Below are 20,549 nucleotides of genomic sequence, written 5' to 3'. Positions count from 1 at the left end.
CAAAAGTGTGTTTATTTATTGCGTATTATCTAGGCACAAATCCAGACCACGCCTGTGCTGTGTTCATTCATTATGTTTAAGGAGTTCTGTCTGTTGAGGTCAGACTGGAATCTTTGGGTGTTTGCCATACATTTAATTACTTGAATCTCTGTGTCCTCCCTTCATTTAATTTGCTTGTAAACAGTGCTTTGGAAACCAAGAGCTATGCACTCTAAGTGGCCATTTACACAGAAAGCATTATTGTATTCCACTATGCTGTTTTTCCCAATGATTTTCTTGGTAAACATGCGTTAGACAGATGTGCTTGACAATTGTCACTTGTCTCACGTTCCACTGTCTGCGTCTCTTGTTTTTAAACAGAGAAATACTCTCTCTGAATGGTCCCTAATTCTGGAAATGAAGGACGCTGGTGAAACATTTACTCTGTGATAAAGTTTACACATTAACATCCCCAGAGGTGTGTAAGGCCAGGTCTGTGGTCCTATTCCTCAATGATGCCTTCACACACCACCTCTGGTGCCTATATGAGATACAAAACTAAAATTTTATGACCTAAAACCCCATTCCCTCTTCGTTACTGTTGCTTTGTCTGACAAGCCATAGCGCTCTCTCTCTCACAAGGAGCAAAGAGGACAGTGGCAATTTGCTGACAGACAAGACGAGCAGGTTACTTTTGGTATGAAACAAAGTCTCAGCTTTCAAATTTGTCATTTTTATAAGATTAAAACAATAAATAGTGTTCTGTGGCCCACTGTAGCACCCCTGTTTAAGCGGCACTTGCATGAAATAGCATGAAATAAATATGCATGTACATCGGAAGGTATCTTGTTTCAACCATGGAAAGACATCAGTACACACTACTTTTCACGTTTAAATAGACTGAAGTTAATCTTCTCCTGTGTGGTTTGTTTGTCAGACAAAAATGGCAGATTATTGACCTGTAGCATCAGTTGTGTCAGTTCACTGCCATTCACAAACCCTCTCCCGTGGCCTCATGGGAATTCAGAATCTCACTGAAGGTAGCAGGTCATCCGCGTAATTTTTGGCACTTGTTTTATGAATGCTTTGAATTCAGACATACCAGTATGTACTGTATATTCGGAGGCCATCTGAATGTGTATTTTTTATTCCTCCCTTGCTTTCACTTTCTTTTATTTTACATTAAAGCTCAACAGAAATCTCCCAAACATTTCTCAAAATACTTCAGCAGAAATAAATGTAAACATCTGCCAGTTCAATTATTTTCTATTCAACATCACTTGTGTCTTCCCTTGTATTCAGCTTCATTTTTCTGACAGCAAGGCTGAACAGATTCAGAATACTGACAGTTCTCAAAATATACTGGCACTTCAGCTCAAAAGCTTTTTTCTGCCAGTTAAATAATTTCTCAGGTTTGTATATGTGAATGTTCCCTGTGGTAAATTGAGTCCATCTGCCAACACTGCAGACGTCTCCATCCACCGCTCATTGGCATTTATTAGCCTGTTTTCCCCCTCCTCCTCCATATGGCAAGCGTATGGCTGTTGTCATGGCAACAGCTGCTCCCCTCTCCTGTCTCCCATTGGCTGATACAGACATTCCATAAGCAGCAAATCCTGAGGTCTCTATCAGTCAGTGTCAATGTCAGTGTGTACTATCGTGCATGCATTTGTGTACATTGTTCATGTGTCTCGACCGCTGTTTATATTAATATGTATAAATTTGCTGCAGCACAACACCAGTTTCCATTAGCATGACCCTCCAGGCCTTTGAATCGATACAGTGCTGACTTCTGTCTGGGCTCTAACCCCATGATACCTGATTTTCATCAAGGAAACTGCATCGTTTGATTGTTTGGTGGAAGACAGACGACTTGACCTACTTCTGACAAAGCACACGGGGCAAGTGGCTGCAAAGACTGTTAAGCACTTACTAAAGCATGAGCTGATATCAATCACTACGCTAAAAAAAGAAACATGAATGCAGAATATCAAATGACAGTCATCTGCAAAACAAAATAAGCTGTGAAGACCTTAAATATTATTCTTTAATTTTATACTGATTGTAACCGCATCATGATATGACATTAAATGTGCATTCAGCATTCAGCAATGTTTTGTTTATGTTTTGCCGGTTGTCTTTATATTGACATCTAGTGGTGCGGATGCAACGTCATGTGACAGTTTTCAAGGCCATTGTTTTCAATGCCATTGCAGAAATACCTTTATACAGTCAAGATTAATTTAGAGTGTTCATAAATATCCAAAGAGGTGACCATGTAAAACAGATCATGAATTATTAGCCAACATCTAATAAAACAGTTAATCTAAGTCTTCAGTTCAACTTTAAATGTATAACTTAATAATAACAAATAGCTTATTGTACAGCTTTATTCATTTTATTAAGTGATAATAAAATTGAATATTTCACACATTGGCATATACCGTATCAATGTAATCATAAAAGACCCTGCATGTAGAAGCTGATACTCTTTTTCTCTGTGGCCATGGAGGCCAAAGCAAGGTCAGAGGAGACGAAGATCTGCAGCTGTGAGCTGTAGCTCATATGATCTTGTGTTGTGGTATGTTCACATCACCTCTGGAATGCTGCTCCATTCAGTGAACAGAGCTTCACCCCTGCTTTAAGGTTCATCCACCTCAGAGGGGAGGAGAGCTTCGAATATGTTCTGTTACTGGAGCAGACTGACCAGCCTGGGAACATGCTGGAATGAGAAATGTGAACCATCTTCTTATTAGTCAGATCCAAAAGCATGTACTACAGAACAAGAGACTTTGTCACCCATAGGCCTCTTTCTTACCGGTTCACATTTTTGTGTGTGATATGTATGTTTGTGTGTGTGTGTGTGTGTGTGTGTGTGTACATATATATATATATATATGAATATAAACATTTAAGAATTAATGCTTGATACTTAGCTTTAAACAGCAACATCGTTTCTAAAGTAGGTGTCCTTGACATGTAAGAAGATAATTCAAAGTCCATTTTAGATATAGTCTTAGAGTCTAAAAGCAACACTGAACAGCTGTATCTGTCATTTCAAACATGTCAGTCTGGGATTTACACTCGAGGCGGGTCTTGCGGGGGAGGAATGGATCAGGAGATTCCAGCCATTCCCTCTGGCTTTGGGGCAACATTTGAAAGCTCGACTCCCCTCTGAACCCCACTTTAAACTGCCCAAGAGAATTGGGCTGTTGTGGTCTGTCTGTCACCATGGCTCCAAGCTTGAGTTTGACTCTGCGCCTGCATCCAGTGTGAAATCTGTTCATTCAGCACAGTCTGACTCCAGGGTCTCGCAGTCAGAGTTTCTCTGAGCGCAGAAGTGCTCTGAAATCCAATTGCTGTCAGCTGAAAAGGCAGATGGTAGTTTTCACAATTGCTGTGTATTAGATTAATCTGAAATCACAATGAATCTGTAATGGAAATTAATTGTATTTACATGTGACATAGACAACGGATCTGACTCATTGTTAGATATAATGTTAAAAATGTAATATAGTAACACTACTTTAACTTTAGATTGTCATGGTTTAGCTAAACATCCCTGCTTCATCCTCCTCTGATTATCTTTCACCATCAAAAAGGTACCAAAATACCATGGCATTACCATTGTTTACCTGCAGAGGTAGCACTTTATTTTACAGTCCTGTTCCTCTTGTATATACTATGTACTTATTATAGTAATTACACTAACTATGTAATAACTAGGTACTAACCCTGAACCAACCCCTAAACCTAACCCTACCCCATGTAGTTACCTTGTGTTACCAGAACTTTCTTAGATAAATACACTGTAAGTACACTATAAGTACATGGAAGTACACGTACTGTAAAATAAAGTGCAACTTGTTTTCCTGCCTCCTACTGGTTGTATAGTATTAGTATTACAAATACTATTACAAAGTATTACACACATTCACTTCTCCAACATGCATCTAAAAAACTCAAACATATAAAATCGCCCCATAAAGCCCTTAATTACAAACTTAATTACAAACTCATCAACGTGTAATTGTATTACTTAATAAAATGAATAAAATAGTACTATAACCTACTGGTAATTAATAAGATGTTTATACACATTAAAGTTGTATAGCTTTTGTTTAGATGAAAGAAGAATAAAGAAAAAAGTAGTAGTAGTAGTAGGAATCAGTAGTTGTTTGTCAACAAATCGGTAGAAACACGGACACAAGCTTGTCGGTTGATCTGTTGTGTCCCGTTGAATTTTCGGTGTAACTACCTGTCACTGTAACAGCTCGCCATCTAGTGGCCATAAATTAAAAATGCAGAACACCTCCTTCTAAAAAATAATGCAACAATAAAAGTCACAGGGGCAAGTTGTCACACGTTTGACTTTTTTTCCTAATTTAGATTTAGTTTTTGTAACCACTTGTTGTAACCTAAACATGTTTATACTTCATCATACATGTCTAACAGATTAAATTATATTCACTCAAATATTCATTAACATAGACTGTTCAGCTGGTACTGTTACAGTAGTTATACCAAGTAATGTCACAATAAATATGACAAACTGACTGATAAAATGATAGGCCTACAAAATAAGTATAGCACACTATTGTACACAGTCCAAACTATGGACAAGACATAATCAAGCAGTGTTTTCTTAAGAGATTTTATTTTTGTACAACCTTTAGGTCAAGCCATATTTCACATGTTCTACAGAAATATAGATAATAAATGTACATTCAGAACCTCTTGTCTATGTGCAAGACATTAGAAATGTGTTGTGTATGTATTTGCCTGTGCTGTGCATGTGTGTATCAGTGTGTGTTTGTGCAACATTTTGCGGGAACGTGGTTGTTTTCATGCAAAGCGTAGCAGTGAGTAGGCCTAGGCTATTGCTTATGACTAAACTACAGCATAAGTACAGACTACAGGCCTGAGCCATCTAATACAGGGTCCAGCTGTCAGTTTGTCTTTGGAATATAGGCTGATTTATACAGTCATCACCACCTAAACTATGCTAATGTAACATTTGTGTGACCCTGATGATCTTTACAGTAATGGATAAGCAACTGCAGCCACTGAAGTCTATGAACAGACAGCGCTGTTCTCCTATGTGTCAGCTGATGGTACATTACAGCCTAACACAAGCGTAAATCTACAAAACTAGCACAATATGCCTGATGAAAATGAACGAATAAAGCAACTGCCTATATCTGGCAGATGTGACCTGACATATGAATATTATAAGTACTCAATACCAAATTTTGTAAACATACTACAGCATCAATTCGGCACATTACCATGGGCAGTCTACACACAAATATACAGTCTAGTCAGTACAGTTTATATATGAAACACTGAATTTGAAGAAATATTCAAATTATAACGCAAGGACTTCCACTATATACGTATATGGAATGACGCTATTGTGTTACAGCACAAACACACAATCACTTGAGTACAAATCAATAATAAATAAAAACAACTTTGCTGTGATGTAAAAGAACATAAATATAAAATGTCCTGCTTTAAAGTTTCCCTCTTCAGATCACATTGATCAGTAGACAAAAGGCTTCGGGAGTCTGTGCTGCAGTTATTGGTCGACTCGTGATTGTCTGGTAATATCGGTGAGATACATAAATCAGTGTGCAGTAGATGATCTGTGAACCGATCGCAGTCTTTTACATTCAGTTCCATTTATGTCCCAATTATGAGACACAGAAGCAAAAAGAAGTTATGTTTAAAAGTGGGGGAAATATGATAGCTGATGTTCAATTTTGATGATGAAAAAATAGGTACCCTTTGTGTGACACTGTGCTTGTGAGACAGTAAAAAGATCTTCCACTGAAGCTCATTTGCATAACACATCAAACACGCAGTTATTCTGTAACAGGAATTAGAGTTAATTATATTTGTGATGGTCAGTGAAAAAATTATAAGATTTGAATGCTTAGGAAGCAACTCAAATGTGCAAATAAATACATAATTTTAAAAAATGATGTGCATTTTTATAGTCACTGATGTGTTTTATATATGAATAAAATAAATGCATTTTAAAATGCACTACGGTTCACAAGGTTGGGATCGGTAAGATTAAAAAAATGTTTTTGAAAAAAGTATTTTGTGCTCAAGAAGGCTGAATTTATTTGATCAAAGATAACATAGAAATACTAATAGTGTGAATTATTACCGATTTAAAGGACTGTTTTCTGTTTAAAAATTTAATTTATTGTGGTGGCAAAGCTGAATTTTCAGCAGTCATTACTCCAGTCTTCAGTGTCACATGATCCCTCAGAAATCATTCTAATATGCAGATTTTTCAGGATCCCCTGATGAATAGAAAGTTCAAAGAAATAGCATTTATTTGAAATAAAAATCTTTTGTAACATAAATGTTTTACTGATTACTTATTAAATTAATTTACCGCATCCTTGTGAAAATATTGTTTTTCCAGAAAAATATAACATTTTATAAAATGTAGGTCATGTAGGTAAAGATTCGCAGGTCAGAAATGACAAACATTTGGATTTATGATTCAATCTTTGTGAAAACAGAAATGAAAGGTGAAACCCCCATTATACTATAGATTAGTTTTGTTAGTGCGGTAAGAAACTAAAATGTGCTTTGTTTTTCCAATGATTTGCGCTCCATTGAGGAATAAGCTGCCCTGCCCCACAAACCCTCCATAATACACCAATGATTCATTCTGTCTGCTGGAGCCCAAATCAATCATTTCTACATCAGACGATACTTCAGGCCATTCTAATCTCATTCTGTCTTGGCACAAAAACAATATCTGATAAATTCAATAGCAAGTGGCAAACAGACACAGCAATGCATGCCACAGAAATCAGCAAAGGTCAGATTAATCAACTGCTATTAAAAAAAAATAGTTCAGCTAAAAACATGAATAAAGATATTTAGCATTGAATTGCAGAGTGTGCAGTAAAATTGAAAAATTAAAAGTAGTAAAACACAAGAGTACATGGATCTAGGATTATTTCAGTTTTTGTATTTTTTCCTGGTTGTGGTGCTAGAAATAGCTAAACGGTCAGGAAGTTCAAGCTGCTTTCTGTTCTGGTTAGTCATTTTGACTATTGACAGATCACTGGTGCATTATGGGCCTTTCCTGTAAATACCTGAAGCTATTTTTCCAATATCGATATTTCATATAATTATCCTACTGACCCTGAACTGTGGTCTTTAACCTATAATATAGTTATGACTAATTCAGGACATTTCTGTGTGCTTTCTTCATTTAAATAAGTATCACCTCTACACTGGAAACGATGCTGGTCTCTAGCTCTGAGATATATACAATATTATACACTAATAAATAAACATACCATATAAATTAAATCATTCTGGTGGACAACAGGTGGGACGATGTGATGTAACAGAAAGATGATCTCTAAAACTGACCTAAAATGAATTATAGTCGTGTGGTTTCACATACACATTCACGTGATTTTTCATTAAACATAGAGTATAATATAGTATAAGTCAATGTCTTCCTCCATAATTTAAGAAACAAAAACATAAAATGTGGCATAATAAAATTTCATGGATGTGACCAATAAATGCTGATCTCTGTTTAAAACCAGTGACTCTCTTCAGGATGATATCTTGAGTGCTAGGAGTGACACGGATCCACTGATCAGCTCTTTCTTCTTCCTCCTTCCTTCTCTTAAATGTTGTGCTGAGTGAAAGAGGACATCAGGAGCTGGTCAGACTGGGGATTCTACAATACATGATGCTGAATTGGCTGCCAGCAGACTTCATTCCTGGATGTATTTGGGTATCGTGTGAGTTGAGAGAGCAGCAGGAGCCGAGAGGGATAACTGGATCCATATGATGCCTTTTTTGTTCTTCTGAACCAGCGTTACTCAAAGCGCTCATAGTTTCGAGTCTGTCTTACTCGCGGCACCATGTCGATCAACAGCCTGCAGGAGAAATGAAGAATGGAAAGATTCACATTAGAGACATGATAGTGTGAATGGCAGAAACTATCAGTATGTTCTCAGTGAATACACTTACTTGACCCCATAAGCTAGAATGATGAGTCCAATCAGGACCCCAGTGGTTCCGTCCAGGTACCAGATGGTGGGATGATGTTTAAACACCTCAGCGCTGATGAGGATGGAAAATCCCATGATGCCTCCAACCATAGAATTAAAGCCTTCAGAAAAATAAATGAACAGAGAGCAATTACATTTTATGTGTTGCTATGAATTTCATCTTCATGACACCCTCATTTAAGGTTTATGAACAGCAGTAAGATAGACATGTATAGTGATGAAAGCCAAAATATTAAATGTCATGGATGAATATTTACTGACTATTCCACTATTTTGTAGACGGGAGGTCAAAATGGCAGTTTTCACCTGAGATTCAGAGTCAAATTACAGGGGAGTAAAGACTCAGAAATATGGCAGCATCATAAGTTACTTTTACACAGAGATTGGTAGGTCTGTAAGAAAAAAAAACTGTTGACTTCTGTGCCAATGGTGACCATTCAAAAATGGGGAAATAGCACGTTTTTTTCCTCCAAAGTTTGCGTGCCAGTAAATCAAGAACTATTAAAGATATCTAAATGTCCTTTTAGATATTGGGTTTTAACAAACTTTCCTTTTAGCATATTTATTTTTAAGGCCTTATATGGTTCAGTTCCAGAGAAATGTGAATTTGGCTCCAGGAGTAAATCGTTAAAATGCACATATAATCAGTGGTCAAAAACTAAATGTTGGTCAGTTGGCAAATATACTTCTTTTTTTAAAAAGAGGAATGTCTGTAGAACAAATAATGTTGAAACATGAGATGTATCTTGTTCCCTTTCTGTCAATGACAACGTTTGCATGCCTATAAATCAAGAAGTACTAAAGATATCATAATTTTTTTTATAGATATTACCCAATTTCAGTGGTTGGAAACCAGATTTCGTCACTTTGTATGCAGCTGATTCTTAGTTTATTTAAAGAACAAAGTCTGAAGAAGAAATATTGTTAAAATTAGAATTGTATCTTATTTCCCTCAATCAAAACAATTGCACAGAACATATCTAAGCGAACATAAACAGGTGGGTGGAAACCGGGCATGTGTCAGTATTTTGCATTCTTACAATATTACAGTCTTAAAGAGACGGCAGCTTAATTAACTACCTGTCTGTCTCATTAATGTTAATCAAACAACAAAAGATGTTAAATGTATACATGTTAAAACTACTATATTAGAAAATGAGATTACTGTAGAAATGTAGCAAATTGCTACCTGTATTATTTTGCGTTTTGAACTTAAGTTTAACAGTTTTGAACATAGCATTTTAATTGGAAGGCTGGCCTGTAGATACACAGGCATTTGGTTGTGTCTAAATGAGAAAAAGATTTAATGTCATTTTAAAGATGTAGCCATAGAATGCATTTGGGGCCAAAGCAATAAAAAATGATCCACAGTTAAACCCACATAGATTGCTGTTGTGCTCACTATGTGAAGAGTTTTGAAAAAATGACAGAAAAAGTAAAAAATTGGTGCTTGTGATTCAAAAAAAAAAAGTAATAGTCACAGAGGCAGGTGGCACCATGACATTTTGAGATAATAATATGAACTTAATGAGAAACAGTGAAAAGGTACATGCTGTGTGTGTGTGTGTGTGTGTGTGTGTGTCATCATACCATCAGTGATTAGAGCTCTGCTGGTCAAAATCCTTCCCAGCATGAACTTGGCAACAGCAAGAATGACACACATGAGGCCACTGACGATAGAAACGCTGAACAGGAAGTCACCCTGGCAGAGAGACAGACAGTAACAGACAGAAAAAAGAATTGTTCACAGTAGAAATGATGCAGGGTCCATATGGTTGAATCTTACATTGGGAGGGGGGCACATGCAATACCAATATGGAGATATTAAAGCCTGAACTCCTGTGGAAGAGGGATAAATGTGTAAAAATATAACAATATCAGTCTGTCTTTCATTTATGTCTTGTCGGCTCTTGAGGCGATAGAGAGATGAAGTGCAGTTCATTTTAAGTACAAGCGAAAAGTATGCTTAATATTTAAAAAGGAATCGAAAAAGCATGATAACAGGACTAGACTAGATATAAGACTCACACAAACTGATTTACACAACAAACAGTTAACAGAACTATTCTAATATATATGAAAAATTAACGTTTGTACCAGAAATATGGACAAAAACTAAACACACAAGGTCAGTGAAACTGATCACAAAAGCATCACAATAAAAAGACATGACACGATGCAAAACCAAAGACAGATGAAAAAGGAAAACGAAAGGTACAAAAATAGCTATTATAAATAATAAAACTGCATAGTCTTGAGGACATTTTCAGGTGCATCACAGATGAACTACAGCTGTTTGTGTCTCTTTTGCTTTTCACTTTTCTCTCCAAACTAAGAATGTCTGCTTTCCACCCACACGACATCTAGAAGTATTTATCTTACATACAAGACAGTTTGTTCAGAGACCTTCATCTCCTAGGAACAGCTGAGAGACAAAGAATGTGTTTAAATTCAGACTTTCGTCTTTTAAGCTGTAGACTGGCTGGTTATGGATTAATTTGGATGAATTTGGATGAATTGGACCACACATTTTTCAATAAGGCCACCTTAGGGATTCAGAGCGATGGCCATTTACCAGTGAAGGGGCCTGACATGGAGACTCCAGGTCTAATGAATGTGGAACTGCAGGCTGATAGAATGAAAAAAAGCACATTAAAGAAGGTGAAAGCCCATTTCCGAATCATCCATCCTAATGCAATAGGAGAGGGCCGACAGAACCGATGGCTTCCGGCCAGCACCAATCCATCATTAAAGCTGCTGCTGTGATGTTTCTTTAACACTTGTGGGACTAAACAAGGCTTGAAAGCATATGAATAAATTAAACTGTCTGTGATGACAGTAAATATTTACATCAGAGGTGACATTCACTAGTGACTTGTTGAGTGATGACACGATACACACACACACACACACACACACACACACACACACACACACACACTTAGATATCAGTATAAAACGGAAAATCTCAATATAAATCAGCTATCATTATAAGTGCATCTATATAGATGTATTAGTTTAAGCAAAAACGTAAAACATGCCATTTACTAAACTCAAGTTTATTCGGTGCAACCAGTGTTATTTCAGTATTATTTATATGCCAATGATTTTGTAGCATTTGTGAATGTTTCAAATTTGCATTTATTTTTATGTTTTCATTTTAATTTCAGTTTTAGCTTTAATTGACTAATTGATTGAATATTGTATTTTAGCTTCATTTAAATTAACCAATTGTTTTATAGTTTTAGTATTAGTTGACTAGTTAATAAATATCTTGGGTGCAAGTAACGCATTCCACACCAGATTCTGGCAACATTTTTCAGCTAAAAAATCACATTAGAAATGCATCAAATAAACCGCGGAAGACAGTGATAAAAACTCAATCTTGACCCTCCTGCTGTGCTGCTGGAGTGAATCATAACAGACCTCTGACACCTATTATTCCTGTCAGCAGCATCTATGTGTGATTACTGCCGTTTCCTCCTGCTCATTAGCATTTTATAGTCTGGGAAGATGAAAAGGGTGTGATTTGCTATCTCCCAGCTAGAAAAAATAAACACTGAGTGAAAACACTGATTTACATTTAGATTTTCTTTGATTAGAGAGGTGCCTTTAGGCTGTCAATGGCAAACAAATGGAAAAATATATTGTTGGTTGTCATTAATCTTTTTATTTATTTATTTTGAGTATAGCCATTTTTTCTCTCTGTTATTCCTTCTCCCCTCCTTACATGTTTCCTCACGCAGCATAAACAGAGAGAGTATTTTGTGATGCACCGATAACTGCAAGTCTCCAGGCCTGGATATCAGTTAACATTTTGTTGGTACAGTAGATGATCATAAAAATAAAGTTCAGTAATGTTAGAGTAGGGATGTTTCAGTGCTCAGAGATTTATCAGCGGTGTGAAAGAGACTAAAACAGAGAGAGATTAAAATCGCAATCCCATTAATCACCACCTCTGAAATGATTATCCTGCAGCTCTTTGGAGTGGTGCCAGTCTTTGACTAATTAATGGATAAATAGTGAACACATTGCTGTTAGCTGTGACTGCTGTTAAAATCCACAACTGTCTGTGAGATGAAATACTGCAGTGAAGAACAAGTTTGTCAGCTAACCTAAAGTTATTTTTAAGGATCAAAATAGGTAGAACGAGGTCCTTATGCTAACAATTTATCATTTGATTGTTTTAAGGTGTGAAGATGATTGTATTCCATCTAATATATTAAATGTAGGAACATTCATCTTAAAATGATAAATATGAGACACTGCCATTGAACTCACCACTTCAGGAAGAAGTTTGGTGGCCAGATCATGGATGGCCTTCCCCAAAATACACATAGAAGACAAGATGAAAATCACTCCCAGGATCACACATGCTCTGTTGATGGAGAAAACCAGAACAAATATGCTGATAAAATAATACATTTAATCAAATCTTGAATTAGTTTACATGGTTTGAGTTTATATGATTTGAGTTACTTTATCGTTCACATGTTTGGGGTCAGTAAGATTTGTTTTAAAGATATAAATATTTAGCAAAGATGCATTCAATTAATTAAAAGTGACAGTTAATACATTTATAAATTTACAAAAGATTCACATATCAAATAAGTGCTGTTCTTTTGAACTTTCTATTCATCAAAGAATCCTAAAAAAACACATCATTGTATAAACTGTTTCAACATTAATAATAATAACTGAAATGTTCATTGAACACCAAATCAGGATCACGTGACACTGAAGACTGGAGCAATGACGCCGAAAATTCAGATTTATTAGCACAGACATAAACTACATTTTAAACATGTTCAAATAATATTTTAAATTGTAATACTGTTTTACAAGATTACCGTTTAGGTCACACTGTATTTTAAGGTCCAGTTCTGACTATTAACTAGCTATGAATTACAACTTTTGTCTCAATAAACTCCTAATTACTGCTTATTTATAGATAATAATGTAGTTGTTAAGTTTGGCATTAGGGATATAGAATATAATCCTGCAGAATATGTGCTTTAATAGTACTAATAAACAGCCAATATTTTAATAAGGCAGGCTAATATGCAACTATAGTAATTAGTGAGAATTGGTCCCTAAACTAAAGTGTTACCACTGTTTTATGCAGCATTGGTGAGCGTAAGAGACTTCATTAAAATTAAACATTTTAATGGTAGTGTATATGTTATTATACCTCTTCTATACTTCGTATATTCTTTGGTAGCTGATGTTGATTCAAGGTTGAAGCAAAAACACTGACAGTTTCACAAAGGGTTACCTGGAAACACTGGCCTCAACTGATTTACAAATGCTTCGCTTTTTATAGTAAACCTGCAGAAACCTGATCCACTTTGAAAAATATGAAAAGTGCCCACAATGCACGTTCAGATTCTCTGTACGGCCGCCGGTACACCTACAGAGACCTGCAATTCTTCTCTAGTATTGCACTATAAATCTCCCTTTTTGACACATCTACCAGAGAAATGAAATTCACAAGCCCCCACAGACTGAGGATGAAACCAGCAGCATAGGCCTTCATCAGCGTAATACGTCTCCAATAGAGACAGTCAAGGGGAAAACCTGAAACATGGCAGATCACTCAACAAACCTGATAAATCGAACATGTTCAGACCCTAAACGTGTTGCACTGAATGCTGGTATGATCTAGTCGATTACGTTTTCTACAATGCTCCACCACAATTCCAAATGCACTAGCTTTACTAAGAATAGAACTGACAGTGAATTGTTGACGCATATTTTAAAATGTTTGGAAGTTTTGTTTTTTTAGTGTTGGTCACAGAGGAAGCATTATTCATGCTTTTTAGTGTTTTGCTGCAGGTTTTTTATACTATGCAGTGCCCTACATACCACAGACAGCTTGGCTTTTGTTTACTTACATGTATTCTCTATGGGCAGAGTGCACTGCTGCAGCGTTGCTATAGCGCCACAGCACTATAATGGAGGAAAGAACATCTAACGATGCATCAAACTGAAAAACAACAGTGATTCATCAGTGCTACACAAATAATGCTCATTCAATCATCTCACTGTCACAAACTTAGATCCAGTGATACATTTAGTCTAATGAAACCCTCCCACGGCTGCCTTGAGCACTAGCATGTAATGAATGTAAATGTAATAAATCAAAAACAAAACCTGGATCATAAAAATATCCTGTTAAGCAGCTTGGTGTATTTTTTTATTGTCATTAGCAATCATCTCTCATATCCTACATCAGGTGTTGGGATATGCTTAACATAGACACCATTTAAATGATATCAGCACATAGCTTGACAACTGAACATTAGGCAAAAACAACTGCACATATTTCCAGAAAATTTTGCATAAAAATAAAATGTAGTTCTTTAACACGGAAGATTATACTTACGGCAAATCCAAAAGCTGATGCGCTGTGTCTCATGAAGGATGCAGCTATTGGGGTAAAACAAAACAACAGAAAAAAAAAGACAAAAAAAAAGACATTTAAAAATTAATGTATTTACATATTGCGTGACAAAGGATAAATGATACACAGTATAGCACTTTGCAGCACTGACTAATGTAAAGGAGCGTCTGATGGCTGTTAAGCTGTTTTTATTATTATTATTATTATTTTATTATTATTCTGAACTAATGTTTAGTAATAAATCATTAAAATAACATAAAAATAACACTATTATAATTGTTCTTGGAAATGTTACAGTGACAATACTTTGTATTTTTTTTTTCTGAGCAGCATATTTTCATGTAAATATCATCTGTATTATATAATATGTATTGTTCTATTCTATTCTATTCAGCTCCACATTATGTTTCATTTATCAGTAACAGAATGCACAGTCAACTCCCCCCTCTATTTGCATCTATTAAAATGTGAATTAAAAAAGGCTGCCCACTGTGTTTTGACTTTTTGACAAAGCTGTAGAGAAATGAGGCTCTCCATTTTACCGAGCGTGAGCTTGCATTGGAGAGGCTCTATTTGCTTCCCCCCTGTTGAGTGGAGAACCCTCACGGTTCTATTGATCTCCAACTTTAAAGACAGACTCGAGCACCACGTGTCATAGCAACAGAGGGGCTGCACATCGCATGATATCCCACACTGCCCTTGAAACAGAACAACACTTCTGCTCAGGAGCTGTTATTATGTATGAAAAAAAGATTTTTTTGTTTATTAAATCAAATGATAAAACAACTGAGGACTCTTCAGAGCCTATGACAAATGTTGATGCATTGTAATATATCATATCCAACGAGTCAGTACAAGTCTAAATCAGTGGTTTAGTTCAAGTTTGAACCAGATCGTGTTTCCATCACATTCTCTCTCTTCATTTTTTTCTCAACTCTCTCGATCAATAAAAACCAAAATTGTGGCTGAGGGGTCATAATAGTAAAACGGAGAAACAGCTTACAGTCTTTAATAACTATGAACTATAGATTTTGTGAACTTGGCAATATGAGCAGATAAAAAATTACAGATCTATCTTCCTGGCCTATATATATGCATATGAAATATTCCTCCAAAAAATTTAGCACATAAGAAGGAATGTGATGATCAAAGAACTCAGTGAGTGTAGGAAAAATGCCTGAGGAAGTAGGTCAAAATCAGTGTGAATGTCCTCAGTCCTGCATTATATCCATATTAGTATTAACAAGACACTTTTTTTTTTCTGTTTATGTAAATGCATGGTTTTGAAATGTTCAATAAGCACATCGTTTTGGTGTTCAGGTGTCAGCATACTTTGATTTGTTAAACCATTTTCTTTAGGCTCAGGTGGAAACTGGAGGTAGAAAGTGTAGGTTGGTCCAGATCTTTTGACAAACAGCAGATCTAAACTGGGAAAATTTATACTTAAAATTTCCAAGTCGGAGCACAAAACGAAAACTCCTTGTTGGGGGTTTGCTAACAAGACACAAGACACCTATTAACAGGGGAAAAGCTGCAAAGGAAGAAAAAGAGAAGACAGAGGAAGATGGGTGTCTTCTCTAAATTTGCACTTAGTCACTATTTCACTTTCAGTCTGTCCTAGCCTCGAGTGTATGGTTCAAGGCACCTTTCAATGAATCTCAGTTCACGCAGAAGCTGTGTTTACAATGTCTCTGGACAGCTATTTCAGGTAAGACCAACTCTTATCTTATTGAACAGGGAAATAGTAAAATCTCCAAAAATGCCTTCCTCACATTTAAATAACATCACAAATATCAATTTTCAACTTCAATTTCAAGCTTTTATTGTCATTGCATTGGAATGCAATGAAATCTCACTCTTAGGTGCTACAATATGATAACCACATACACATAGACCACAATAACATAATCAAAGTCAATGTAAAAAAATCTGAATGATGCAGGTAAGACAATAAAGTGCAGTTCTATGGGTACTGAGTGTTTGCAATGTCCTGTAGAAGGGGAGAGGGTCAGCCGGTGATATTCTGCACAGGCTTTATAACCCTCTGTAGAGCTTTTTTGTTAGCTCCTGAACAGCCCCTATACCACATCATAAGACAATTAAAACACTCTCTATGGCAGAGCGGCAGAATGCCACCAGCAGTTTTTGAAACAGACATTTTTTCTTTAGAAGCAGGAAGCGCAGAGGTTGCTGTTGTATTTGTGGACCAGGAGAGACTGTCACTTAAATCAGCAACAAAATCAGACATGAAATGTCTCATAAGAATGTTGTTTCAAATGCTCAAATAGTAAATAGTAGTATATAGTGTATATATATTACAGGTTGGTCCAGTCAAAACACAAGTGCAGTTCTAAGGGAATCTCAGGTTTCTCTAAGAATCAGAGTTTCTAACAGAATCTTCAGTGATGCAATGATTTTACCAATTTATTTAGAAAGGTGAGTTCACATTTAGCATTGTTTTCCGAATTTTCATGGGTGGAAACCAATCATTTCATTGGGGATCCTTGCAATTCACCCATTGCAGGGAGTTTGACTGTTAATGCAGTCTGACCCATCAAAATGCCAAATCTGCCATTTTGTCCGACAATCAAACTAGACATGAGTGTAGATTAACGTTGGTGTACTTAAAACTTGAAAAATTTTGTATATTGACATCTATCCGCACTTGAAACAAGATACCTTGTGATGTTCATTCATGTTTATTTCATGCTATAGAAAAGTGGAAGCGATGATAAGTTCACGTTCCACTTGAACTGAGGCATGACACATTAAAGAGCCACAAAACGTTATTTATTGTTTGAATTTCTCAAAAAATCATTTCAAAAACATTTGGAAATAGGAATTTCGCCTGAGGGTGAATGATTTGCCTGTTTTGAATGTGACTTCTGTGTGTTTGGTGCTTTATACATCTCTGCATGCCTGTGAAATGTGCATGAAATTTTCTTGAACTTGGCAGTAACTAAAACCACCACATTTGCACATTGAAGTTTCTCCCACACATTTTTTTAATGAGTCTTTTTTTTTTTTTTCAGCTAATCCAATTCACAAAAATTCTCTGAATGGTTTCTTCAGATAAACTCACTGAATCCGCGATCTTAGAGCAGTAGTTAAATGGATAGCTCACCCAAAAATGAAAATTCTTGTGTTAATTGCTCAACCTGTTGTTTCAAAACTGTGAGACAATTGTTCATCTTCAGAACACAAGTTAAGATATTTTTGATGAATTCAAATGAGAACAATGGAAGCAATCAAAATCAACAAAAGAGCAATGACATTCAAATACATTACATACATATATGCGTTGCATACGGTCAACATATATGATACTCTCCAAAATGGCGCCAGGGTGAATTGTATGGACAACTTGTATGATCATGTTATACTTTTGTGGCACTTAAATTTTTTTGTGGCACTAAATCTCATTAAACATAGCTAGTAATTGTAATTGCATGGAAAAATGAAAAAGGTAGTTATTCAAAATTTGTTCATATGTGTTCCACAAAAAACAAACAAACATGGGTTTCAAGTTACAAGAGGCTGTGTAAATGATGATAATATTTGTATTTTTAGGGAGAACTGTTTGTTTAATTAGATTGTCAATACAATGTCTTTGTAATGAATGGTGGGAGAACCCCTCTCTGAGAGCTTCGGGCTGATAATGGCCACCGCTCCTGCTTTTCATCCCACTAATCCCCGTCTCAGAGGAGACGAGCTGACTGAGGATGTCGTCCTCTTGTTAGACTGTGTGTGCTATGAATTTCAAAGGAGGACAGAGACGTCAGCAAAACAGAAAGTAGAATTTGCTGCTTCCTGTTGATCAGATTTCTAAAGGAAGAATACATTAAAAGCTTTGAACTGTCACAAATATTCGTCAAAGCGTCATTGCTTATTTAAGGTTGTGACTAGAGATGTCACAGGTAGTCCCAGGATTCTCTTTTCAATGCTTTATTTGTGGTGCAGTGCAGCTAATTTGTTGTTATGAAAGGGAGAATCTTCCATCCATTTTCTGCAGTGGAAATCCAGTATATTTATAACTGACTGGGTAAATCAATAGCCAGTGTCTCGCTAATTCTACTGTAATCTATTTGAAATCAATTTTAGAAGCACAGCAGAAATCATCACTTTTAAAAGAGTCAGTTGGCCTAAGCAGATATCAATACATAACATGCTCTTAAAACCTAAGTGACAAAGTCACCCCACATGTGTGAATTTAACATTAGTCTGTGTGCATAAGCAAAGGATTTCATCGCCAATTCCAATGGAAATTAATGCAAATTCCTTGACCTCGTGTAGCACATTAGGGGACGCTGGCTATCACAACAATGCTCTTCCTCAGCTCTGCTGCAATATGTTGTCTTTAATAATTCACAACCTACAGCGCTGAGCCATTTGCCACATGCAGAGTGGAGTTTACTGTACTCCCAACCCTCAGTGCAGCTCACCAGTGCTGCCATCAAATTTAGGGAATTTTGTTTGAGAAAAACGGTTGAGTTTAGACTTCATTTAAAATATGATCATCACACAGTCCAAGGGAGCTCAAGCCGTGTGCTCTATGGGTGAGACTAGAATTGAATAAAGAAGTTTAAAAGTGCACCTTTTTTTAATTATGTTTCACATAACGTGATTAGTTTCTCACCACAAACAAACATATAAACCAACCAAATTCCAGAAAAGGTATAAGGCACTTTGCACATTCATAAAGTAAGCTGTAATTCACACTATTATTGGACTTCAGTAGAATATTTGTTCTGCTACGAGCTTTAGTCAAAGGACAAATAAGCAGACGGAACAGTCAAGCAGTATATCAGTGACTCACTGCCCCAGTGGCTTGATGTTTTCTTAGATTACTGTTCAGCTGTGAGCTGGTGGAAAAGTGTGACTTTAAAATTGATGTGTTTACCCACAAAAGAATTTACACACTGCCTAGCACACAGCGGCACCTAAAATACTTCAATGCATTTCTAAAGCATTTAGTATAAGAAAAAAAAGGCATATTAGTCGAGAAGTCTGCACTTTATAAGACTAGAAACGAAAAAAAAACTTTAGTCTGCTTATAATGCCAAATTTGAATTTTATATGATACTTTTGATTTACTTTAATTAAGTCAGTAAATAATGCAAATAAATAATCAATTGTATTGTTTTATTGTTGTTGTTGAGATTGACACATCAGTTCTTGATTTTATAATAATTTGTTGTGAAAAAAAAAGTATTGATAGAGGAGATTTCTAAGGACTTTGATAGTCTGTAGGAAAAAAAAGGTTTGAAAGAGTATTAGATTATGACTATTAGATTAGATTATAAATCATGCTGTTATAATGTGGAGACGTTATAGACCTTTGACAACAACAAAATAGAATCTTCCACATATTTTTAGGAAATATTCAATTTCATGCAATAGTACAAAGTGTGACATTCCAATAAAAAATAGGCATTCATTTAATTATTTTAACAAGTTGGAGATAAATCTCTTTTAAGGCAAATATCAAGAAAGAATTCTTCTTATTCCCAGAATTATTCACAGATTTCTGGTATTCCCTCTTGTGGGACCAGTCACACGTCCGACCCGCCTCCTCACCCTCAGAACCCCTATGGTACTGCATCCAGGTTTCAGAAACCTAATCTAGGCTGATTTATTGAGGTCACACTCACAGCACATGCAGCTCACGTCTGAGCTCGGCTTCCAGGAGCCCCTTGAGACCAGAGACTCCCCGCCAATATGGCCGGTCGAGCAGATTTGCTTGGCTGCCGTTTCGCTGTTAACAGGAAGAGAGCTGCACCTGCTTTCTGCTGCAGAACACTTTCAAATACTGATATAGGCTTCAGGACATGCCAGATTGACACTGTTTCTACGGAAGTTTTATGGTTTGCATGTTTCAAGGCATTCCAATTTAATGTGGTATGTGTGAATAAGCATGTGACAGGATTGGCATGCCCACAGACACATCTGATTTTTCAGTCACAGCTCACATAAACACCCCAATGGCATTCGACTGACTGAATAACTGAATACATTCTGCAGGACTGAAAAGAAAAAATTACATCAGTACACAGAAAACATTAATAATAAAGAGATTTTAAATATTTCTGGAAAAAAAGAAA

The 20,549-nt window shown here is 36.2% G+C and overlaps 1 protein-coding gene across 1 annotated transcript in view; it reads right to left on the bottom strand.

Annotated features, from left to right (window-relative positions):
- Window positions 1–7,585: 7,585 nt before the first annotated feature.
- The window catches only part of LOC113109322 (transmembrane protein 163), a 29,490-nt gene continuing 16,526 nt past the window's right edge, over window positions 7,586–20,549 (bottom strand). The window contains exons 3-8 of the mRNA XM_026272940.1: window positions 14,431–14,474; window positions 13,940–14,031; window positions 12,327–12,423; window positions 9,636–9,747; window positions 8,005–8,146; window positions 7,586–7,910 (exon numbers count right to left, since the gene is read on the bottom strand). Coding sequence (XP_026128725.1) covers window positions 7,850–7,910; window positions 8,005–8,146; window positions 9,636–9,747; window positions 12,327–12,423; window positions 13,940–14,031; window positions 14,431–14,474 — 548 coding nt within the window. The 3' untranslated portion in view covers window positions 7,586–7,849. The remainder of the gene's footprint in view (window positions 7,911–8,004; window positions 8,147–9,635; window positions 9,748–12,326; window positions 12,424–13,939; window positions 14,032–14,430; window positions 14,475–20,549) is intronic.

The sequence above is a fragment of the Carassius auratus genome, chromosome 9 (genome assembly GCF_003368295.1).
Source record: "Carassius auratus strain Wakin chromosome 9, ASM336829v1, whole genome shotgun sequence".
NCBI lineage: Eukaryota > Metazoa > Chordata > Actinopteri > Cypriniformes > Cyprinidae > Carassius > Carassius auratus.
Note: the sequence above shows the minus strand (reverse complement) of the source record. Positions and strands in the feature narration are given on the sequence as shown.